At 46.2% G+C, this 25,427-nt stretch overlaps 1 protein-coding gene across 1 annotated transcript; it reads right to left on the bottom strand.

Moving 5' to 3' along the window:
- Nucleotides 1-274: 274 nt before the first annotated feature.
- On the bottom strand, nt 275-24,972 carry LOC110706205 (protein FAR1-RELATED SEQUENCE 5-like). Its single transcript, XM_021884101.1, has 4 exons — nt 24,627-24,972; nt 1,700-2,691; nt 1,099-1,572; nt 275-1,018 (listed from the first exon to the last, which is right to left on the bottom strand). Exons 1-4 carry the CDS (start codon nt 24,970-24,972, stop codon nt 275-277), a joined length of 2,556 nt encoding a protein of 851 aa, XP_021739793.1.
- Nucleotides 24,973-25,427: the final 455 nt, after the last annotated feature.

Below are 25,427 nucleotides of genomic sequence, written 5' to 3'. Positions count from 1 at the left end.
TTAAGCAAGAAAAAGGTAGATTTTGTTGTTAGAAATGGTAATTTTAGCTATGAAATGGGTCACTTTTATGTAGAAAAATGGTCACTTCTATTCATGAAAAGGGTCACTTTTTTCTGTAAATTAAAAGGGTCACTTTTTTCTGTAAATTAAAAGATATGCTAATAATAGTGTCAATCACATATTCATTAAACTAGTCATATAGTAAAAAAAAGATATATAGTTTTAGAATATAAATTACATTAATTTTAAAAATAAAAATGATCTAAAAAAGTTCCTAAAAGAGTCTCAAATTAGGTGTTTTAGATCCAAATTCTGAATGTGGAGGTGGCAGTGCTGGTTTTCTTTTTCTCTTGCTTTTTTCAAGACCTCCTTTTGCTCTCTTGCTTCTACCTTTTGTTACAGCCCTTTGTGGATCAAGTATGGTTGGTACACTTGTGCTTGTACTCGATGCCGAAGAAACATCATCATTGCTGTGATTGCTGTGTGCCACATCAGGAACATTAGAAGCAGCTTCTGCACTTTCTCTCTGGGCAGCACTAGCAAGTAAGTCATCCACCATTTTAAGACTGTTTTTGAAATTTTCTTCCATAAATTCTCTTGTTTCTTCATTTTCTTGACTCTTTAAGATTAGATTGTAGTATTTCCTTATCATTTTTTGTCTCCATGGAATATATTGATGTGTAGGATCCTGATTCTTCAACCTATCCCATGTCTCTGTTTTTGCAAACTTAGTCCATCTTTTTGAAACATACTTGTCTGGTATTCTTGTTACTGAATGCAAGTGTAGAATTCTGATGCAATGATAACATAACCATCCAGATGCTTTAAAATTTTTGCAAGTACACCATACATTCTGGCTCTCATGTATATAGTTTACTTGATGTGCAGACCATGGCTTATCTTCCAGGGCTACCTGATAGAGTAGACATTCTTCATTTCTTCCAATCATTTGAACAGTTGTTGCCATAGAATATCCAAACTCCTCTTCAAAATCTCTAAAGAGTGACAAAGTGAAAACCTATTCACCAAAATCGTTTAGCTACATATAAACTGGTATAATTTATGTGTAAATTATGTACTTATCAGTGAACTTTTTACCTGAGCAGCATGTTTTAGCATTCCAAATAGTGGAAACGAAGTGAATGCTATTGACTTGCTACAGGTAAACTCATCATATTTCTCTGCGCTTCTCCAACGATTGATTGTTTTCTTAAATATGGTATAAAATTCTGTCAAGGTAGTTGCTTTACTTGCTCTGAATCCTATTGCATGATTAGTGCTTTCACTCCTTTGTGACGATAAGATTCCTGCTGAAAATAAATCTCTACTAAGGGCAGGACACCATTTCTCTTTCAACTCGTACACTCTTTGGTACCAAGAGTGTGTTGTCAACTCATATTTCTGCATCATTGCTTGCCATTTTGCTTCAAATTCTTGTTCTGTCACACACATCTTTAAACACTGGTTGAATGCATACTTGAATTCTTTGTCTTTTTTAAGAGCTCCAAATATGGCTATAGCATTTTGTTCCAAATGCCAGATACAAAGTCTATGCCTTGTATTAGGAAGCACCTACATTGAAAATAAAGGGGTCACTTTATGCTGTTAAAAGGGTCACTTTATGCTGTTAAAAGGGTAACTTTATGCATTTAATAGGGTAACTATATAAATTTGTAAAATGTAAATATAGATCTTTTACCTGCTCAATTGCATTTGCCATTGCTTGGTCCTGATCAGTGAATATTGATGTTGGTTTTTTATTCTCCATAGCTTTCAAGAATGTTTCTAGTAGCCAAACGAATGAATTTGTTTTTTCATCCCCAATAAAAGCACATGCAAACATACAATTATGCCAGTGATTATTTATTCCAACAAATGGAGCACATATAAGATTATATCTGTTGGTTCTGTATGTTGTATTTAAGAAAAGTACATCTCCATATATCCTATAGTCTTCTAGCATCATTGAATCTCTCCAAAAGATATTGGAAATTCTTCCATCCTTGCCAAACTTAACTCTAAAAAAGAAGTTTGGATCCTTTGATTGTTCCTGATTTAAAATGTTCACTAAAGTTTGAGCATCTCCAGCCTCAATTTGTTCCATTCTTAACCTTGAGCAAAAATTCAGATGATCTACAACACCATGACCTATATTCTGTTCTCCTCCAGCCTCTGTAGCCATGTATTTGTAAGTGTGCATTGTAGTTAGACCTGAAGATTTCATTGTTTTTATTGCTTCAGCTTTTTCTTCTGTCATTTTTCTTTCAGAACGATGCAAATAATGCCACCGTGACCTTGTTAGCTCATGGTTATGCTGAATAACATGAGCCACTACCTCAAACTTTCCTTCTTTATTCACTTTTGCTCTTATGCATGCCTTGCAATTTGATCTTGTAATGGCTACTTGTCTTGGCTTTCTTGTTTTCACATTCACATCCTCTTCATTAACCATTTCAACTAACTTTGTTTTCTTGAAACCTGAATTTCTCTTTCCTTCAACAGAACACACATAATTTTTCTCAGTTACTATTTTTGTGTGTGTCTGGTATCTAGTTGTATGTTTTCGTATTGAAAACCCCAGTATAGCAGCATGTTTTTCATACAATTCCAAAATTTCTTCAAAAGTTTCTCTTACCACACCAAAAAATGAACCTCTAAGATCTAAACAAGAAGCATGAATTGGATTTGTATCTGTTATTAAATACAAATATATCAGATTATAATCAGAGGCAGCATATTATTCAATTTAGAGAAAACAAAATGGTAACATTTGTTCGAAAATAGGGTCACTTTTATGCATGAAAAGGGTGACTTTATTCTGTTAAAAGAGTCACTGTATGTTGTTACATGAGTAACTTTTTCAATTAAAAGGGTCACTATGCATATAAAAGGGTCACTTTATGCATATAAAAGGGTCACTTTATGCATATAAAAGGTTCACTTTATGTTGTTAAAAGGGTCACTTTATGTTGTTAAAAGGATCACTTTATAAATAAAAAAGGGTCACTTTATGCTGTTAAAAGGGTCTCTTTGTGATGTTAAAAGGGTCACTTTGAGATGTTAAAAGGGTCACTTTGTTTTGTTAAAAGGGTAACTTTGTGCTGTTAAAAGGGTAACTTTTTGCATACAATCTGAAATGTTTATAGAAATTGATTAGGGGATTTTGCTCCCACCAATCGAAAAGCGCCACGTGGGCCAATCAGGTCCTGCCAAGTGTCCTCCAGTTGGAACTGTCAGGGTTTGCCACGTGGCACACGCCTATTTGTCCACCCTGGACCTATTATGTCATGACATGTGGCATCCTCCATGCCTAATTGGAAAAACCGGCCACCTAGGCCCAACTTCCAAGGGAAGCCCAATCAGCCCTAGGTTAACCTAAACCTAGGATTGGCACGTTTCCCAAGGTTATAAATACCTCCCTTAATCCTCATTAAGGGGGATTACGCACATTTAACACTCTCACCTAGAGAGACCCAATCACTTTTATTTCCGCATTAATTACTCCTTAATCAAGTACTAACTTGACCGTCGGAGGCGGATCTCCAATCATTCGGAGCATCCGTTTATTTTGCAGGTACAGGCGTCCGGTTCCAGTCTCGGAATTGTAACTCTCCCGCAGGACATCAGAAAACCCCGAAACATTTTTGCGCCGTCTGTGGGGAGAGTACTTCTGAGATGGCATCCACGTCTGTACCGACTCCTGAAGAGAGGCGTCCCCTAGACGACCCTCAAGTTCACTCGGACCATGATACTGAGGAAGAATTTGAAGTCGAAGCTCACACAGCTTCAGACGGGACCCTAAGGGCCCGACGCACCCGTCATACCGAAAAGAGGGAACGGGAACATCTTCAAACTGGACTCAGTGATCCAGCCGGCGCACCGCCTGTTCAGCAGCAGCCGGCTGATGGGTCTGCTCCCATTACAAGAAACGAACTCATGACCTTCATGAGGGGCTTCAAGGGAGAGATTTAAGAGTTGCTCAACAAGAAGCCGCCTGCTCTGGCCAAGGAGCAGTGGGCTAAGAAACCTTCCACTTCAGGGAAAAGGAAGCCTATTCGAGAGCGAGAGGCGACCCCTCATCCTAACTCTAGGAAGTGGGAGCCGCCTGTCCTTGATTTCACAAAGTACCGCTTTCCTACTCTAGGAAAGAGGAAACCTGTTCGTCATATTCAGGCGGACGGGTCGAAGAAAACTTACACAGATGCTCGGCTATTGCTAGAGCAGAAGAAGAATGACCGATTGTCAGAGTCGGCCTCTACTTCAGACTTCCAAGACAGCCTACGCAATACCTCGATGAAATATACTCAGTCGCATCATGAGAGTCAGTTAGGCGGCACCTCCCGTCAGTCCGGCTTTCACAGTGACCAGGCGGTACCAAACTTACCATTTGTACCGCAACAACAATATTTTTTGCAGCCACCTCTGTTTGGTGGGCATGCAGCAAAGAATGTCCAACCTATGGACTGGCAGCTACGGTTGCTTAGACTTGGGGAACAGCCGTCGGCCTTCTCCAAGGAAATTGCTGAAGCCGCTCAGCCGACCAAAGTGAAAAATGTATTAGTAGGCACCTATGATGGCACTACTAACCTAGAAGACCATTTGATGGCATTCACCAACCTGATGTACCTTCAAGGGTTGGATGATCCCACTTGGTGCAAGTGTTTTCCAGCGACTCTCAAAGGAATCGCACAACAATGGTTCGGCAACCTGCCTACTGGTTGTGTGAATAACGTCAGGACGCTTGCTTACTTATTCACCTCCAACTTTTCCATGAACATACCTGCGAAGAAGACGACCCTTGATTTAGGAACGATTCAGCAGGGCGAGAAGGAGGGGCTTCGTTCTAACATCAGGCGGTTTAACCTGATGAGAATACAGATTCAAGGGTTACCGGATGAGGTAGCCTATACTGACTTCTTCAGAGGCCTCAAAGACGGATCTACATTCAAATTTGATTTGGTTCGAAAGAGGGTGGCGACTCTTCAAGAGGCCTTGGTTGAAGCGGAAGCCTATATACAGGCGACTGATCTTTGTAGTACAGGAAAACAGTCGGACGGGAAAAGGTTCGACAAAAGAGAAGGACGACATAAATAGTCGTCGAACAAAGATAAGAAGAAGAGAAAAGAGGTCTGGGCGGCTGATTCCTCTAAATAGCCGGCCCAGAAGAAGAAGAAAGAATTCAAACCATACTCCCCAAAGTATGCGTTTAACAAGGATAGCCAAGCTATCCTAAAGAAAATCAAGGGACGGATCTCAATTGAGAAGCCGGTCCCCATGAAGGGTTCTGCGAGCAACCGGAACCAAGAAAAATTCTGTGATTATCATGAAGATGTTGGTCATCACACAAATGAATGCATCAGTCTCATGCGGTATCTGGACCGCCTGGCTGAGCAAGGCGATCTTGACTCTTATGTCAAGAAATCTACGGGGAACACTTCCTCGAAAAAACAGTCGGCCAAAAAAAGTCAACAGGCCGACAGCTCTAATACAGATGATGCAGTCGTCTACACCATTGCAGGCGGCTTTTCAGGAGGCGGCCCCACTATTAGGGGCAACAAAGACAATATCAGGCGACTAGACGTAAATTCCGTTCACCAAGAACGACCCTCCAAATATTCATTTCCTGAGATTGTCATCACTGAAGAAGATCTAGGAGGGGTAAAGGGGCCGCATGAGGACCCTATCGTTATTGAATGTAAAGTGGCCAACAATAGAGTTGGCCGAATCCTTATGAATACCGGAAGCTCCTCAGATCTTATCAGTAGCAAATGTCTGTCAAAACTAAAATATCAGACTGATTGCATACATCCGGCATCCCACCCTTTTGTAGGGTTTGGAGGAGGAGGAGTCTACCGAGTGGGACGAGTGGATTTACCCATCCGCCTGGGTGAAAAAGGGGAAGGACAACACATGGTAGTCCGGTTCCTGGTAGTAGAAGAACTCTCGGCCTACAACATGATTCTGGGACGACCAACCCTGAATAATTCCAAGGCTGTTATAATCCCATCTCTTATGTTGCTCAAGTTTGAGAGGGATAATGGAACAGTCGGGTCCCTAAGGGGAGATCAGAGGATGGCCCGAGAGTGCTATCTCTCGGATATCAAGCCCACTGTTATGGCCGCTGGGTCAAGTGGTGGAAAAACAGACCTTGACAATGTCAAGGAGAGTGCGCCTGTTCAAGAAGAAGGCGGCAAGAAGAGAAAGGCAGCCCAGACGGGGGCCGCAAGAAAAGACAGAAAATAGCAATCATTGGCAGAGGAGCGGTCGGATGAATTCCGCCCTCAGCCGGCTGGTGAGCATACGGACCTGATCTTAGACGACTCGCGTCCTGACCGAATAGTCAAAGTTGGGGCGACTGCTCTGAGAGTCCTGGGTGACGACTTTCACAAACTATTGAAAGAATACAAGGACATCTTTGCATTCGAAGTCCACGAAATGCCAGGCACTAGTCCTGACCTGGCGGTACATAAACTGGCTGTGGATCCGAAAAAGAAGCCGGTATGGCAGAAGAAGCGGAACCATGGCGAAGAAAGAAGTCAGGCGGCAGCCGCCGAAGTTAAAAAATTACTTGATGCAGGGTTCATTCGGCAATGTTACTTCCCAGACTGGGTTGCGAATGTGGTGCTTGTTAAAAAGCCGAATGACACCTGGCGAATGTGTGTAGACTACACAGACTTAAACAAGGCGTGCCCCAAAGACAGTTACCCTCTGCCTAAAATTGATAACCTGGTTGACTCAACAGCCGGCCATGCTTTGATGAGCTTTATGGACGCCTACTCTGGTTTCCATCAAATTCCTTTATGGAAAAAAGATCAGGAGAAGACGGCCTTCGTCACTGATCAAGGGTTATACTGTTACACGGTCATGCCGTTTGGTCTTAAGAATGCCCCGGCCACCTTCCAGCAAATGATAAACACTGTGTTCTTTGATCAGATTGGGAGAAACGTCGAGGCATACATTGATGATATGATTGTCAAGTCTAAGCTTCAGATAGATCATCTAACGGACCTCCGAGAAACTTTCGCCACACTCAGGCGGCACCATGTCATGCTCAATCCCAAGAAATGTGTATTTGGAGTTTAGTTTGGGAAATTTCTCGGATTCCTTATCAATCACAGAGGAATAGAGGCGAACCCTGAGAAGGTGCAGGCGGTTATCGACATGCAGTCGCCTCGTACCGTCCGAGAGGTTCAGAAGTTAACAGGTTGTCTGGCGGCCTTAGGAAGATTTCTAAGCCGATCAGGCGACAAATGCTTATACTTCTTCCAGGCCATTAAGAAGAAGGCAAGGTTTGAATGGGGGCCGAATGCTGAGGCGGCCTTCCAGAAATTGAAAGTTCACTTGCATTCCTTGCCGAGGCTGGTCAGCCCTTTGCCCAAAGAAGTACTCTACATGTACCTGGCCGTCTTTGATCATGCGTTAAGCGCTGTTCATCTTGCTGAAAGAGATGGCTGTCAGCTCCCGGTTTACTTTGTCAGTCATGTACTGAAAAATGCCGAGCTGAGGTATCCCTTAGTGGAGAAATTTGGACTTGCACTCTTTATGACTGTTAAAAAATTGAAGCCCTATTTTTTGGCACATGCAGTCGTCGTGTATACAGATCAACCTATCAAGCGGCCACTGACCACCATGGAGTCGTCAGGCCGGATGATCAAATGGGCCATAGAAATACAGAGCCTTGAAGTTACTTTCGAGCCTAGAAAGGCAGTGAAGGGGCAAGCCTTTGCTGACTTTATTGTTGAAATGACTCGTCCCCCTGATTCTTGAGATCCAGACCAAGTCTGGAAGGTATATGTGGACGGAAGCTCTACTTCAAATGGTTGTGGAGAAGGCGTCATATGTCAGTCGCCAGAAGGCGACAGGTACGAGTATGCTCTACGCTTCAGTTTTCAGGCCTCAAACAATGAGGCAGAATATGAAGCTTTACTAGCCGGAATCCGCATGTGCAAAGCGGCAGGGGCACGAAAGATAGATGCCTGTTCCGATTCACAATTGATAGTGAGTCAGTATAATGGCGAATACGAAGCAACCCATCCGGCCATGATCAAGTATTTACAGGCGGTACGACAAGCAGTCGGATCCCTTGAAGATTTTCATCTGACTCAAGTGCCGAGATCAGAAAACAACCAGGCGGATGCACTTTCAAAATTAGCATCATCCGCCTCTTGTGATACTCCTCGAACTGTTTTTTGGGAAGTAATGGAGAAGAAAAGCATCGAGGAAGACCCTATTGGAATCCTAGACAGAAGCTCAACCTGGATGGATCCTGATTAGGGGATTTTTATCCACCAATCACCGTCTGACAAGTGGACCAACCAGGTTCCGCCACGTGTTCTTCACGAAGGCCAACAAAAACCTGCCACGTGTCAATCACAGATACGTCCTCCACGGACCACTTAAGACACGCCACGTGTCCACCCATGCCAAATGGGACAACCGGCCATCAAGGCCCAATTCAGTCTAGAGGCCCGATCAGCCCTAGGTTTACCTTAAACCTAGAGAGTTGCACGCTTCCCAAGGCTATAAATACTCGATTAATCCTCATTAATCAGGAGACCGAATAATTAAGAGATCAAGCAGAGAAGAACAGAATTATTAACAACCGGCTAATCTCGCTAACAACGCAGATTACCAACACTAAGAACTCTCACCTAGAGAGATCTCATTACTTTAATTTCTGTATTGATTACTCCTTAATCGGGTACTAACTTGACCGTTGGAGGCGGAGCTCTCAGGAGTCTCCGTTATTTTGCAGGTACAAGCGTCCGGTTCCAGTCTCGGAATTGTAACTCTCCCGCAGGACATCAGAAAACCCCGAAACATTTGGCGCCGTCTGTGGGGAGAGTACTTCAGAGATGGCATCCAAGTCTGTACCGACTCCAGAAGAGAGGCGTCCCCTAGACGACCCTCAAGTTCAGTCGGACCATGATACCGAAAGTGAATTTGAAGTTGAAACTCATACAGCTCCAGACGGGACCCTAAGGGCCCGACGTACCCGTCATACCGAAATGAGGGAACGGGAGTATCTTCAAACAGGAAGCGAGCCAGCAGGCGCACCGCTTGCTCGGCAACAACCGACTGATGGGTCTGCTCCCATCACAAGGAACGAACTCATGACCTTCATGAGGGACTTCAAGGGAGAGATCCAAGAGTTGATCAACAAAAAACCGCCTGCTTCAGTCAAAGAGCAGTCGGCCAAGAAACCTTCCACTTCACTGAAGAGGAAGCCAGTTCAAGGGCGAGAGGCGACTCCCCATCCTAAATCCAAGAAGCGGGAGCCGTCTGCTCTTGATTTCACAAAACTCCGTTATCCTACGGGAAATAGGAAACCGGTTCGTCATATTCAGGCGGACGGGTCAAAGCAAACGTTCACAGATGCTCGGCACCTGCTAGAGCAGAAGAAGAGTGACCGATTATCAGAGTCGGCTTCTACTTCAAATTTTCAGGACAGTTTGCGAAATGCCTCGATGAGGCCAACTCAGTCGTACCATGAGAGTCAGTCAGGCGGCACCTCCCGTCAGTCCGGCTTTCATAGTGCCCAGGCGGTACCAAACTTACCATTTGTGCCGCAACAACAGTATTTTATGCAGCCACCTCCATTTGGTGGACCTGCAGCAAAAAACGTCCAACCTATGGACTGGCAGCTACGGCTGCTTAGACTTGGTGAACAGCCGTCGGCCTTCTCCAAGGAAATTACTGAAGCCGCTCAGCCGGCCAAAGTAAAAAATATTCTAGTAGGCGCCTATGACGGCACTACTAACCCAGAAGACCATCTGATGGCATTCACCAACCTGATGTACCTTCAAGGGTTGGATGACCCCACCTGGTGCAAGTGTTTCCCAGCGACTCTCAAGGGAATCGCACAGCAATGGTTCGGCAACCTGCCGACTGGTTGCGTAAACAAATTCAGAACGCTTGCTTACTTATTTGCCTCCAACTTCGCTATGAACATCCCTGCGAAGAAAACGACCCTTGATTTGGGAACAATTCAGCAGGGCGAGAAAGAGGGGCTTCGTTCCTACATCAGGCGGTTCAACCTGATGAGAATACAGATTCAGGGGTTACCGGATGAGGTAGCTTATACTGACTTTTTTAGAGGTCTCAAAGACGGGTCTACCTTCAAATTTGATTTAGTTCGAAAAAGGGTGGCGACTCTTCAAGAGGCCTTGATTGAAGCAGAAGCCTATATACAGGCGACTGATCTGTGTACGATAAAACAGTCGGACGGGAAGAGGTTCGACAACAGAGAGGGACGACAGAAACAGTCGTCCAACAAAGATGAAAAAAGAAAAGAGGTCTGGGCGGCTGATTCCTCTAAACAGCCGGCCCAGAAAAAGAAAAAAGAATTCAAACCATACTCCCCAAAGTATGTGTTTAACAAGGATAACCAGTTTATCCTAAAAGAAATAAAGGGACGGCTCTCAATTGAGAAGCCGCTCCCCATGAAGGGTTCTGCGAGCAACCGGAACCAAGACAAAATCTGTGCTTATCATGATGACATTGGCCATCACACCAATGACTGCATCAGTCTCATGCGGTACCTAGACCGCTTGGCTGATCAAGGTGATCTTGACACTTATGTCAAGAAATCTACGGGGAATACTTCCTCAAAAAAGCAGTCGGCCAAAAAGAATCAACAGGCCGACAGTTCCGATACAGATGATGCAGTCGTCTACACCATTGCAGGCGGCTTCTCAGGAGGCGGCCCCACTATTAGGGGCAACAAAGATAATATAAGGCGGTTAGATATAAATTCCGTTCACCAAGAACGGCCGTCCAAATATACATTTCCTGAGATTGTCATCACTGAAGAGGATCTAGGAGGAATAAGGGGGCCGCATGACGACCCTCTCGTTATTGAATGTAAAGTGGCCAACCAGAGAGTTGGCCGAATCCTCATAGATACCGGGAGCTCTTCAGATCTCATCAGCAGCAAATGTCTGTCAAAACTGAAATATCAGACGGACTGCATACATCCGGCCTCCCACCCTTTAATAGGGTTTGGAGGAGGAGTCGTCCACCCACTGGGACGAGTGGATCTACCCATTCGCCTGGGCGAAAAAGGGGAAGGACGACACATGGTAGTCCGGTTCCTAGTGGTAGAGGAACTCTCGGCCTACAACATGATTCTGGGTCGACCAACCCTGAATAATTCCAAGGCTGTTATAATCCCGTCACTTATGCTGCTTAAGTTTGAAAGGGATAATGGAACAGTCGGCTCCCTAAGGGGAGATCAGAGGATGGCCCGAGAGTTCTATCTCTCGGACGTCAAGCCCACTGTTATGGCCACTGGGTCAAGTGGAGAAAAAACAGACCTTGACAACGTCAAGGAGAGTGCGCCTGTTCAAGAAACAGGCGACAAAAAGAGAAAGGCACCCCAGACAGAGTCCGCAAGAAAGGCAAGAAAATAGCAATCATTGGCAGAAGACCGGCCGGATGAGTTCCGCCCTCAGCCGGCTGGTGAGCATGCGGACCTGATATTAGACGACGCCCATCCTGACCGAACAGTCAAAGTAGGGACGACTGCTCTGAGAAACCTTGGTGACGACTTTCACAACCTGTTGAAAGAATACAAGGACATCTTTGCATTTGAAGACCATGAAATGCCAGGCATTAGTCCTGATCTGGCAGTACACAAACTCGCTGTGGATCCGAAAAAGAAGCCGGTACGACAAAAAAAACGGAACCATGGTGAAGAAAGAGGTCAGGCGGCAGCCGCCGAAGTCAAAAAATTACTTGATGCAGGGTTCATTCGGCAATGTTACTTCCCAGATTGGGTCGCAAATGTGGTACTTGTTAAAAAGCCGAATGGCACCTGGCGAATGTGTGTAGACTACACAGACTTGAACAAGGCGTGCCCCAAAGACAGTTACCCTCTGCCTAAAATTGATAACCTGGTCGACTCAACAGCCGGCCATGCCATGATGAGTTTTATGGACGCCTATTCTGGTTTTCATCAAATTCCTTTATGGAAGAAAGATCAGGAGAAGACGGCCTTCGTCACTGATCAGGGATTATACTGTTACACGGTCATGCCGTTTGGTCTTAAGAATGCCCCGGCTACCTTCCAACGAATGATAAACACAGTGTTCTTTGATCAGATTGGGAGAAACGTCGAGGCATACATTGATGATATGATTGTCAAGACTAAACTTCAGAAAGATCATCTGACGGACCTCCGAGAAACTTTCGCCACACTCAGGCGGCACCATGTCATTCGGATGATCCTCAACAGGCGGCAGCACTGAAAAAACGAGCCTCCTGTTTTGAAATGATACAGGGAGAACTTAACAAGAGGGGGTACCTTCAACCCTTCTTAAAGTGTGTTACTCCTGAAAAGGGACGAGAGATACTAGATGATCTTCACTCTGGTTTCTGCGCTTCCCATATAGGTGGTAGGATGCTTGCTCAAAGGGCAAGGCGGCAGGGCTACTTTTGGCCTACTTTGGAAGCAGATGCAATGGAGATGGTGAAAAAATGTGACAAGTGCCAAAGGTTTGGCAAATTAATTCACCGTCCGGCTACTGACCTCACTACCATTCACAGCCCACTACCGTTTGCTAAGTGGGGGATGGACATTCTGGGTCCATATACGCCTGCTACAGGCGGCAGAAGGTATATACTTGTTGCCGTTGACTACTTCACTAAATGGGTAGAGGCGGAGGCTGTAAAGGGAATCAAGACGAAAGATGTAATTTCATTCATTTGGAAAAACGTCATCACTCGGTTCGGGGTTCCCATGTCTATGGTTTTTGATAATGGTCCCCAATTTGAGACGCCTGTTCTTAAAAGCTGGTTGGGAGACCAAGGAATTGCGCATTACTTTGCATCTGTCGGCCGCCCACAAGCAAACGGCCAGGTAGAAGCCTTTAATAAAATCATCTCAGACGGTCTCAAGAAAAAGGTTGAACGAGCAGGCGGCCTATGGGCAGATGAACTACCACATGTTCTTTGGGCCATTAGGACGACTGAAAAAGGGGCGACTGGAGAAACTCCCTTCCTCCTAACTTATGGTGCAGAAGCTGTTCTTCCAATAGAACACTACGAGCCGACTCTTCGAGTAATGCTGTATGACGAAGAGGCAAACTGGGAAGCTATGCGCCTGGCATTAGACTCACTTCCTGAAAAGAGGGGCAATGCTGTTTTGCGCCATGAGATCTATCGCCTGAGAATGACTAGATCATACAACAAGAAAGTACACAGGCGTCCACTCAAAGTAGGGGACTTTGTACTTAGAAAAATGGAAGCAGTTGGTAGGGCTAATGAGTCTGGAAAACTAACTCCCAACTGGGAAGGACCCTACCGAATCTATGCGGAAGTCAGGGACGGTACCTACCGTCTGGAAACACCAGACGGACAACCGTTGCCTCGAACCTGGAACGTAGATAACCTTAAAAAATATTTTTTCTGAATGATGTAAAGTAAAGAGCTACTTAATAAAGTTTGCACTTACTATTCAATATTGAATTACGAGGGGCATGCCGTCTGTACCTTTACAGTCGGCTACTCTCCATAGAGTTTCACTCTTTATCTTTAGAGGGGCATGCCGTCTGTTCCTTTACAGTCGGCTACTCTCCATCGAGTATTTTACTCACAATACTTAGCTAAAAAGATTAGGGCCTGGCCGATCCTGTAACTAACAGGCGGCTACCCTTCTTTTACTTAGCACCTACGTTCACCAAGAACTTACCAAGGCCACCGGCCAAATGATCAGACCAGGCGCCAAGCCACCTGATCAAAACTACAAAACTAATTCGACCTGTCCCAACATCATAGCAGGCGTCCGACGGCATCCCTCCGGATGAAATTCGTCGCAGAGAGCAGCTCCCTTTTGGGTGGAACATTGTTCTATAAACTAATTACACGGCACCTATACGACTGTCCCCAAGGGCAACCACGTAGCCGTTTTTGAGACAAAGATAACTCTATCACTAACCAAACCAATGGTAGCAGTTGACATCTGAGTCAGATAACCGCCTGTATTACTTGGGATAAATGCAGGGGGTACCTATTGAGTTAATAGCCAACAAACATTGGCGAATCAAGGGGTCTAGCCGGCCTACGCCGCCTGGTACCTCTACTTCTCAAACAAAAGTGACGGCGACTGAGTAACTCCAAAGTTAACTCATAGTCACTCCTTCAAATTTGGTATGGAATCCAAAAAGTTTGAGTCGTCCGCCTGTTTTAAACAAACAAGGGCACTCGAACCCCTATTCCTACTGGATAACCTATTGAGTTAATAGCCAACAAACATTGGTGAATCAAGGGGTCTAGCCGGCCTACGCCGCCTGATACCTTTACTACTCAATCAAGATTGTGACAAAGACTAAATAACTCCTATGTTAACTTAATAGTCACTCAAACTTAGTATGGAGCCTAAAAGGTATGAGTCGTCCACTTGTTTTTAATAAACAAAGGCTCTCAACCAATACTCTTGCTAGGTTAACAAATAACGAGTTAAAAGCCAACATTGGCAATAAAGGGAAACAACCGGTACCCGCCGCTTGTTTTCCTACTTAATTCCTTGGCTACTAGGTAATTCTATTTACTTGGTCAAATTGAATAAAGAGTTCGAATACCGATTGATTAAATGGCCGACTGATCATCTATCCTGGAAACAGACAACCAGTCGTCCAGGGGCATAGGCGGCATACTTACTATTTGTAGCATACTTACTATTTGTACCTGTCTTAACGTTCGGCCATACACAACAGTCGGTCTAGTGAGCAAATTTCAAATACTTAGACAAATTTGAACCAAAACAAAAAAATTTGATTAAAATGAGCCGGCCATAAAAGACCAGCAGAATATTCAAAACCCCGGCCCCCTGGCCGGGTAATTACAAAGCAAACGGCACGCAGGCCGTGAAAAGAAAAAAATACTTAAAGCTTAAGAAGGGGGCAGTTCAGTATCAGCAGCAGCCGCCTGGTCAGCACTCCTCTTGCTGGACTCGGCCTTAGCTGCACCATCTTTTGATGCCTTACCCCCAAGTGGCACAAGCGCCACAACCGGCTCTTCCTCCTCCAACGCAACGTCCAACGCCTCTTCTTCAGCAGCCGCCAGGATCTGTTGATTATATATTTCCGAACACTGGCGGTACGTTCTTTCCCATGAGGCAAAGTCGGCACTGGGGAACAGTCGTTCCCAGGTCATGCGTTGGATTTGGGCGGAGTCTTCCACCATCTCCCGGACGAGCTCTTGTTTCTCTTGCTCGGCCTTGTCCGAGAGCTCTTGGGTAAGACTCTTCTCCTGGTTCACCAGGCGTTCTTTTACGTTAGCCAAAGATTTCTCCATGGCTTCGTAAGAGTGCATTTTTTGGCGAAGGGGTTTCAGCTCGGCTTTAAGGTTGGTGACGGTCCCCTCCAGCTCGTCAACCTTCTTTTGGGCCGCCTCTAGCTGAGCCCGAACAGCGGCGGTCGCCTGCGCCTGATAATAAAGAAGATCAATGGTCAGTACTTCATTTTGGGCAATTTGAAACATTGCCTTATCACAGCTGGAGGCGGCCATAGCCTTTGCGGCCTTTACCTCTTTGTTTTTCCGATCAATCGGCTTGCGAAGGCTGTTGACTCGGAGCAGGGCCTGAGTACAAAGAAAAACAAGCGTCAGTTTCCAATCAAAAGAGTTAACAGGCGTCCTGGAACTCAAAAGCTCAAAAAGGTGCTAAGTATACCTCAGCTAGGACCCCTGAAATTCCATCGAGGTCAAGGGTGCCGGCACCCTTGACCGCCTCCCTGTCAGATGGAGGAACTACTTTAACCATAGACTTGGCTACCTCAACCAAGTCTAGTCCCTGGGGGCCGGCTGCATTAAGCGAAAGGAAAAAACAAGTTAGACCTAATCAAGAAGGAAGCAAGGGTGAGTTTTTACAAGCAAGTGTCCATACATCTAGGCGGCCCCGCCTGGGTTTTTGAAGAAGTGGCCGGCTGCTTCTCAGCCGCCACTGTTTTCCTGGAAGACCCAGGAGAGCTTGCAACAGTCGTCCTCCTAGCCTTGGGGTCCGGCTGTTGCGAGGAAGAAGCCCTTGGAGTGCCAGACTGAAAACAAAAAGAGTTAGTATTTGCATAAGACAACTAAAAGGAGAAGAGTTTTCAAAGCTTACCAAGGGTGCCTCCTTGCTGGGGGAGTCGGCATACGACTGCTTCATTAGCGAGACCCGCAGCATGGCCGCCGCAGTCTTAGATGCTGTTATTTTACTCATGGCGTCGGCTGAAAGAAATAAACAGCAAAGTTAGTAAAAATCCCAAGTAAACAAGGCGTGAAAAAACAGAGTATTCGTCAGGCCGGCTACCTCTAGAGCACCGACTGCCGAGGCCACAGGCGGCCAAGAAGTACTCGTCATAGAGCCACTTGAAGCTCGGGACGCAGTTTAGGGGTACTTGCTCTCGTACCCCTGAAGTAGAGTTCACCCTAGTCTCTACTTTGAAGAGTCCTTTGTCTAGGATCTCTTTTTTAGCCTTTGGGGGAACAGGCGGCATGCTGCGGCCGCCTGCGAGAAGAGGCGGATCCCTGTTCCACTTGTTAAAACGTTTGTTCAGCTCCGTGTCTGAACTCTCGATAATAAGGAAGGTGTTCCGCCAATCCTTCCATTTGTTTGCCTTACCTCTCGTCATGAGGTAACCCCTATGGCTTGATAATTGATACCAGCCGGTACCTCCCGACTTAGGGGTCCGGCTGAGATAGTTCATGTGGGCGAAAGCCTCAAAACTTGGCTCCACCCCGTTCAGTTCGCACCCGGCCACATAGCCGAGTACGTTTACCCAAGAGTTGGGGGCTAACTGCCATAACCCCAGATCATACCCATCTAAAATCCGCTGAACAGCCGGATGTAATGGGAAGCGCAGTCCAGCTTTGATGGCCGCCACATAGCAGCCAAAGCAGCCGTCACCATAGCTGGTACCAGCCGGCCAGACGACAGTATCTTCTGGATCCGGCACAAACAGTAAATACTCCGGGCCCATTTTGTGGTTAGCAATAAAGCTCGCCACGTTGTCTCGCATGGTTGCAATCCGGCCCCGGGGTACCCTGCAGTAGTAGGGGGCGTTTTCCTCTCTGTAAGAGGCGGACGGCTCTGCCCAATTATCCCCCTTCTCCACTGCATGAGAACTTCTCTTCTCTTGTAGGCGGCTATGTTTTTCTTCTGAGCCAGAAGAACTATGGTCAGAAGAGCTGGATTCGGACTCGTCCCCTGACGAGTCCGAAGAGGACGACTCCTCCCCTCTCCTAGAGGGGCCCGCCTCCTCTCCCTTAGAAGGAGCAGAAGGAAAATTAGACATGTCCACGGTAAGATGGGAAGGGAACACCTTGGTCCCTCTCTCAGAACTGTCAGCTTGACAGTCGCCTCGTTCTACATCTGGCGCCTGGTCAGATGTTTCACTAAGGAGCACCCTTTGGGAGGAGCCGTCTGAGTTTGATATCATAGCAGTCTTTTTTGTTCTGGCCATCACGTTCTGCATAGACACAGATACAGTCGGACTTTGTATAAAGGGCAAAGATGGGTCCAGAAAAGGGCAGGCGGCACTCCTAGTCCTATATTCAGCCGTCCCCGGTGACCGGCTGATCACTAACTTAGGGCGTGTCGTGTGCTTCCATGGTGCCATTTCAAAAAATAAAAAGAAAATTAAGAGTAAGAGAACTAAGTTACCTGAACGAGTGACGGTTGATGAAGTCCTGAAAGTTCGGGTCAGTCGGCTTGTCAGAACAGGCGGTAGGCAGAAAAAGTCCGAAATGTCAGAGCAAGTTCAGGGGTCCGAATGTTCTCGCAAAAGTTCTCAAATGTGAAAATGACCGAAGTCAGCACTTCCTTTTATAGGCAAAGTGAGAAGGCGAAGGGTCGCTTCCAAATTCAAAATTTGGGCGGGAAAATCTCTCGGCCGTCTGCAAGGTGACACCTGTAACAGGCCGTCGCCTGTCACCGTGCGACACCTGTCACAGGCGACACGTGACCAGTCGCGTGCCACCTGTGAGGGGCAAATGATTAGGGGATTTTTATCCACCAATCACCGTCTGACAAGTGGACCAACCAGGTTCCGCCACGTGTTCTTCACGAAGGCCAACAGAAACCTGCCACGTGTCAATCACAGATACGTCCTCCACGGACCACTTAAGACACGCCACGTGTCCACCCATGCCAAATGGGACAACCGGCCATCAAGGCCCAATTCAGTCTAGAGGCCCGATCAGCCCTAGGTTTACCTTAAACCTAGAGAGTTGCACGCTTCCCAAGGCTATAAATACTCGATTAATCCTCATTAATCAGGAGACCGAATAATTAAGAGATCAAGCAGAGAAGAACAGACTTATTAACATTCGGCTAATCTCGCTAACAACGCAGATTACCAACACTAAGCACTCTCACCTAGAGAGATCTCATTACTTTAATTTCTGTATTGATTACTCCTTAATCGGGTACTAACTTGACCGTTGGAGGCGGAGCTCTCAGGAGTCTCCGTTATTTTGCAGGTACAGGCGTCCGGTTCCAGTCTCGGAATTGTAACTCTCCCGCAGGACATCAGAAAACCCCGAAACAGATCCAATCAGGGCATATCTGACAGACGGTACCCTGCCGGATGATCATCACCAGGCGGCAGCGCTGAAAAAACGGGCAGCCAGTTTTGAAATGATAAAGGGAGAACTTCACAAAAGAGGGTACCTTCAACCCTACTTAAAGTGTGTTACTTCAGAAAAGGGACGAGAGATACTAGACGATCTTCACTCTGGTTACTGCGCTTCCCATATAGGCGGTAGGTCGCTTGCTCAACGGACAAGGCGGCAGGGCTACTTTTGGCCTACTTTAGAAGCAGATGCAATGGAGATGGTGAAAAGATGTGACAAGTGCCAAAGGTTTGGCAAACTAATTCACTAACCGGCTACTGACCTCACTACCATTCATAGCCCACTACCGTTTGCTAAGTGGGGCATGGATATTCGGGGTCCCTATACGCCTGCTACAGGTGGAAGGAGGTACATACTTGTTGCAGTTGACTACTTCACTAAATGGGTGGAGGCGGAGGATGTAAAGGGAATCAAGACGAAGGATGTAATTTCATTCATCTGGAAAAATGTCATCACTCGGTTCGGGGTTCCCATGTCTATGGTTTTTGATAATGGTCCCCAATTTGAGACGCTTGTTCTCAAAAGCTGGTTGGGTGACCAAGGAATTGCTCACCACTTTGCATCAGTCGGCCGTCCACAAGCAAACGGCCAGGTAGAAGCCTTTAATAAAATCATCTCAGACGGTCTCAAGAAAAAGATTGAACGAGCAGGCGGCCTATGGGCGGATGAATTACCACATGTTCTCTGGGCCATTAGGACGACTGAAAAAGGGGCGACTGGAGAAACTCCATTCCTCCTAACTTATGGTGCGGAAGCTGTTCTTCCAATTGAACACTACGAGCCGACTCTTCGAGTAATGTTATATGACGAAGAGGCAAACTGGGAAGCCTTGCGCCTGGCATTAGACTCACTCCCAGAAAGGAGGGGAAATGTTGTCTTGCGCCATGAAATTTACCGCATGAGAATGACCAGATCATACAACAAAAAAGTACACAGGCGTCCACTCAAAGTGAGGGATTTTGTACTTAGAAAAATGGAAGCAGTTGGTAGGGCTAATGAGTTTGGAAAATTAACTCCCAACTGGGAAGGACCCTACCGAATCTATGAAGAGGTCAGGGATGGTACCTACCGTCTGGAAACACCAGACGGCCAATCGTTGCCTCGAACCTGGAATGTAGATAATCTTAAGAAATATTTCTTTTGAATGATGTAAATAGTCGAGGGCTACTTAATAAAAGCTTGTTGTTTCATTCAATTTTGTACTAAGAGGGGCATGCCTACTGACAAACAGTCGGCTACTCTCCATGTTTAATTTTCATTTTTACTTAAGAGGGGCATGCCTACTGACAAACAGTCGGCTACTCTCCATGTTTAATTTTCATTTTTACTTAAGAGGGGCATGCCTACTGACAAACAGTCGGCTACTCTCCATGTTTAATTTTCATTTTTAATTAAGAGGGGCACGCCGCTTGTTCCACACAACTGGCTACTCTCCCATAACACAGTTCACCAAGAACTATCAAAGGCTCATGGCTGAAATGATCGGACCAGGCGCCAAGCCAACTGATCCAAATAAAAGTTTAAATCGACCTGTCCCAACATTATAGCAGGCGTCCGACGGCATCCATCCGGATGAAATTCGTCGCAGAGAGAAGCTCCCTTTTGGGTGGAACATTGTTCTATAAAATCATTACACGGCACCTATACGACTGTATAACCAAGACAACCACGTAGCCGTTTCCCGGACAAGGATACCTCTCACTTAACTGACTAATCAGGTCAAACAAGTGTTCGCAGTAACCATCCGTGTCAACCAAACCGACTGAACTACTTGGGATAAGAACAGTCGGTATCTTATGAGTTAATAGCCAACAAACATTGGCGAATAAAGGGGAACAACCGGTACCCACCGCTTGAAACCTCTACTACTCAGTCACTCGGTGACTAGGTAACAATTATGTTTACTTGGTCACTCCTTAAAAATTTAGTATGAAACTAAAAAGGTGTTCATACAGCGCCTGTTCACACTAGATTAAATGTGGCGGGGAACAGTCGGCCTGGACCGACTAGAGTCTCTAGCTTAAAAAACAAAAAAAAAACAAACAAGGCAGGTAGGAAACCACCTTCCTACTTGGTTGAAGGAGATCCAGTCTTTAAAGTGGCCGACTGATCGCTTAGCCTGGAAATAGACAACCAGTCGTCCAGGGGCATAGGTGGCGTGACTAACTACCTCGTACCTGTCCGCAACTATCGGCCATGCAAAACAGTCGGTATAGTATGCAATTGGATATCAAAGTTTCGATACTTAGCAAAATCGAAACAAATTTGAAACGAAACATTTGTGGCATAAATATTCATACCCCCGGCCCCTTGGCCGGGTAAAAGATACAAAAGAAGCCGGTCATTAAGACCGGCAAAATATTCAAAACCCCGGCTCCCTGGCCGGGTAAACAGAAACAAACGGCACGCAGGCCGTAAAAAGAAGACATAAAGCTTAAGAAGGGGGCAGATCTTCAATAGTAGCCTCTGCCGCCTGGTCAGCACTCTTTTTGCTGGACTCGGCTTTAGCTGCATCCTTCTTCGATGCATCCACCCCAAGCGGCACAAGCGCCACTACTGGCTCCTCCTCCTCCAACGCCTCGTCCTCAGCAGCCGCCAGGATCTCTTGATTATATCTATCAAAACACTGGAGGTACGTTTTTTCCCAGGAGGAAAAGTCAGCATTGGGGAAGAGGCGACCCCAGGTCAGGCGCTAGATCTGAGCAGAGTCTTCCATCATCTCTCGGACCAGCTCCTTCCTTAGCCGAGAGCTCCTGAGTAAGACTCTTCTCCTGGGTCACCAGGCGCTCCTTAACGTGTGCCAAAGATTTCTCCAAGGTGTCGTAGGAGGACATTTTTTGGCGAAGAGGTCTCAGCTCGGCCTTGAGATTGTTGATGGTCGCCTCCAGCTCATTATTTTTCTTCTGGGCCGCCTCTAGCTGAGCCCGGATAGCAGAAGTAGCCTGCGCCTGATAATAAAGAATATCAATTGTCAAAACCTCATTTTGGGCAATTTGAAACATTGCCTTATCACAGTCAGAGGCGGCCATAGCTTTTGCAGCCTTTACCTCTTTGTTCTTCCTGTCAAGCGGCTTGCGAAGGCCGTTCACTCGGAGCAGGGCCTAAGTAAAAGGGAACAGGCGTTAGTTTTCAAACAAAAAACAAGCGTCCTGGAATTTAAATAACCAAAAATATGCTAAGTATACCTCAGAAAGGACCCCTACAATCCCGTCAAGGTCAAGGGTGCCTACACCCGTGACCGCCTCCCTCTCAGCCGGAGGGACGGCTTTGATCATAGACTTGGCCACCTCGACCAAGTCTGGCTCCTGAGGGCCGGCTGCATCAAGCATAAACAAACGAGTTAGACCTAGTAAAGAAGTGAGCAAGTCTAAATTCACAAGGACAACTTCATACTTCTAGGCGGCCCGATTGGAGTTTTAGAAGGAGTGGACGGCTGCTTTCAGCCGCCGCATGTTTCCTGGCAGTACCAGGAGAGCCCGCAACAGTCGTCCTCCGAGTCTTGGAGTCCGGCTGTTGGGAAGAAGAGGCTCTTGGAGTGCCCGTCTAAAAAAAAAAAAAAAAAAAAAACACTCGGTCAGTATATGCATAAACCCAACTCCAAAAAGAGAGTGAAAGGTTCGGAGCTCACCAAGGGCGCCCCCTTGTTGGGGGAGTCGGTTGAGGATTGTTGCATGATGGAGGCTCGCAACATGGCCGCCGCAGTCTTGGAGGCGGTAATTTTGCTCATGGCGTCCGCTGCAAGAACAAATAGCAAAGTTAATAAAAAGTCATAACAGTAATGCCTGGAAAAACAGAGTATTCGACAGGCCGGCTACCTCTTGAGCATCGACTGCTAAGGCCACAGGCGGCCAAAAAGTACTCGTCATAGAGCCATTTGAAGCTCGGGATGCAGTGCAGGGGTACTTGCTCTCGTACCCCTGTAGTAGAGTCGACCCTCGACTCTACTTTAAAGAGTTTTGTCTAGGATCTCTTTCTTGGCTTTGGGGGGAACAGGCGGCATGCTGCGGCCGCCTGCAAGAAGAGGCGGATTCCTGTTCCACCTGTTGAAGCGCTTGTTCAGCTCTGTGTCTGAACTTTCAATGATAAGGAAGGTGCTTCGCCAATCCTTCCACTTGTTTGCTTTACCTCTTGTCATGAGGTAGCCTTTGTGGCTCGTCAATTGATACCAGCCGGTACCGCCTGCTTTAGGGGTCCGGCTGAGGTAGTTCATGTGGGCGAAAGCCTCGAAGTTTGGCTCCACCCCGTGCAGTTCGCACCCGGCCACATAGCCGAGTACGTTGACCCAGGAGTTTGGGGCTAACTGCCATAACCCCAACTCATACCCATCCAAGATCCGCTGAATAGCCGGATGTAGTGGGAAGCGCAGCCCAGCCCTGATGGCCGCCTCGTACCAGCCAAAGCAGGCGCCATCATAACTAGTACCAGCCGGCCAGACGACTGTGTCTTCTGGATCCGGCACGAAAACTAAAAAGTCGGGGCCCATTGTGTGGTACGCAATAAAGCTCCCCACTCTCTCTTGCATGGCCGTGATCCGGCCCCGTGGGACAGTGCAGTAGTAGGGGGTATTTTGCTCTCGGTAAGAGGCGGATGGCTCCGCCCAATTGTCCCCCTTCTCAACTGCGTGAGAAAGCCTCGCCTCTTGTAGGCGGCTATTTTTCTCTTCTGTGTCCAGAGAAGCATGACCAGAAGAGCTAGACTCGGATTCGTCCTCTGACGAGTCCGAAGAGGACGACTCCTCCCTTCTCCCAGAGGGGCCCGCCTTCTCTCCTTCAAAAGGAGCAGGAGAGAATGTAGACTTGTCAACTATAAAATTGGAAGGGGTCACTTTGACTCCTCCCTCTGAACTGTCGGCTTTCAAGCCGCTTTGGTTCACTTCCACATCTGGCGCCTGGTCAGATGTTTCACTAATCGGCACCCTGTGGGAGGAGCCGTCTGAGTTCGAAATCCTAGCAGTTCTTTTTGTTCTGGCCATCATGTTCTGCATAGACACAGAGACAGTCGGACTTTGTATAAAGGGAAAAGATGGGTCCGAAAAAGGGCAGGCGGCACTCCTAGTCCTAGATTCAGCCGTCCTCGGTGACCGGCTGATCACTAACCTAGGTCGTGTCGTGTGCTTCCGTGGTGCCATTGCAAAAAAGAATAAAATAAAGAGAAAATTAAGAGTAAGAGAACCGACGGTTACCTGAACGAGTGAAGTTGACGGAGTTCTGGAAATCCTGTGTAGTCGGCTTGTCAGAGCAGGCGGTAGGCAGAAAGGGTCCGAAATGTCAGAGCAAGTTCAGGGGTCCGAATGTTCTCTCTAAAAAAGTTCTCAAGTGTGAAAATGACTGAAGTCAACACACCCTTATATAGGCGAAGTGAGAAGGCGAAGGGTCACTTCCAAAATTCAAAATTAGGGCGGGAGAATCTCTCGGCCTTTTGCCGAGTGACACCTGTAGCAGGCCGTCGCCTGTCACGGTGCGACACCTGTCACAGGTAACACGTGACCAGCCACGTGCCACCTGTGAGGGGAAAATGATTAGGGGATTTTTCTCCCACCAATCGGAAAGCGCCACGTGGGCCAATCAGGTCCTGCCAAGTGTCCTCCAGTTGGAACTTTCAGGGTTTGCCACGTGGCACACGCCTATTTGTCCACCCTGGACCTATTATGTCATGACACGTGGCATCCTCCATGCCTAATTGGAAAAACAAGTCACCTAGGCCCAACTTCCAAGGGAAGCCCAATCAGCCCTAGGTTAACCTAAACTTAGGATTGGCACGTTTCCCAAGGTTATAAATACCTCCCTTAATCCTCATTAAGGGGGATTACGCACATTTAACACTCTCACCTAGAGAGACCCAATCACTTTTATTTCCGCATTAATTACTCCTTAATCAAGTACTAACTTGACCGTCGGAGGCGGATCTCCAATCATCCGGAGCATCCGTTTGTTTTGTAGGTACAGGCGTCCGGTTCCAGTCTCGGAATTGTAACTCTCCTGCAGGACATCAGAAAACCCCGAAACAGAAATTACCTTCAGTTGCATTTGATTTGGTGGTTTCTTCTGAATTTGAATCAATTGATTTGCCAGGAACCACTTGATATTCTGCATTCTCAATTGCTTCTTCTGCATTCTCAATTGCTTCTTCTGCAATCTCAATTGCTTCTTCTGCATTGTTAATTGCTTCTTCTGCATCGTCTACATTGTTTATATTGTTGAGTATTGGTACGAATTCATCTCCAAAACTCTTTGTTTCTTCTTCTTCTATAATCGATCGATTTAAATCGATTTCAAATTCAGTTTCAATTTGCCTCTGTTTTTGTAGCAATCCGTGGATGAGATTGCTACTATTTGTGGTATCGAAAGTCGAATTTTCCATTGATGATCGAATTCTCCAATATTTGCGTTTATCGAATTCCTCAATTTGTAAGTTTTCTCACTTTCTCTACTTTAATTGATGATCAAATTTTTTAATTTGTGCGTTTTTTCACCTTTTTTCTTCTCAATTGATGATCGATTTCTACAATTTTTGCGTTTTCTCACTTTCTCTCTCCTCAGTTCATGATCAAGAGCTGAGTTTTCTCACTTTCTCTCTCCTCCATTGTTGTCTGCATTTTTTTGATTTTGAGGTATCAAATTTCGCGATTTTGTTTTTTTTTTTTTTTAAAAAAAAAAAAAAAAAAAACTTAGTAAATGAGTGGCACGTGCACAATGTCCGATGTACAGTAAAAATACTGTACACCGGGTGCATGCAAAATGGATTGATAAAATATTTACATCTATTGATACTAAAAAGATAAAGTGAATCAAATAAAAAAAAATGGTCAAGAATAG

This window comes from Chenopodium quinoa, unplaced genomic scaffold, assembly GCF_001683475.1.
Source record: "Chenopodium quinoa cultivar QQ74 unplaced genomic scaffold, ASM168347v1, whole genome shotgun sequence".
Taxonomy (NCBI): Eukaryota; Viridiplantae; Streptophyta; class Magnoliopsida; order Caryophyllales; family Amaranthaceae; genus Chenopodium; species Chenopodium quinoa.
The sequence above is the reverse complement of the archived record's forward strand: the minus strand, read 5'-3'. Positions and strand labels throughout refer to the sequence as shown.

Excerpts from the sequence above, each read along its gene's own strand:
- LOC110706205 (XM_021884101.1), bottom strand. The coding sequence starts at position 24,972 with ATGGAAAATTCGACTTTCGATACCACAAATAGTAGCAATCTCATCCAC. Across the intron at positions 2,692-24,626 it reads CAAATCAAATGCAACTGAAG|ATACAAATCCAATTCATGCT; the intron begins GTAATTTCTGTT and ends ATTTAATAACAG. Across the intron at positions 1,019-1,098 it reads TGCTAAAACATGCTGCTCAG|GTTTTCACTTTGTCACTCTT; the intron begins GTAAAAAGTTCA and ends TTTGGTGAATAG.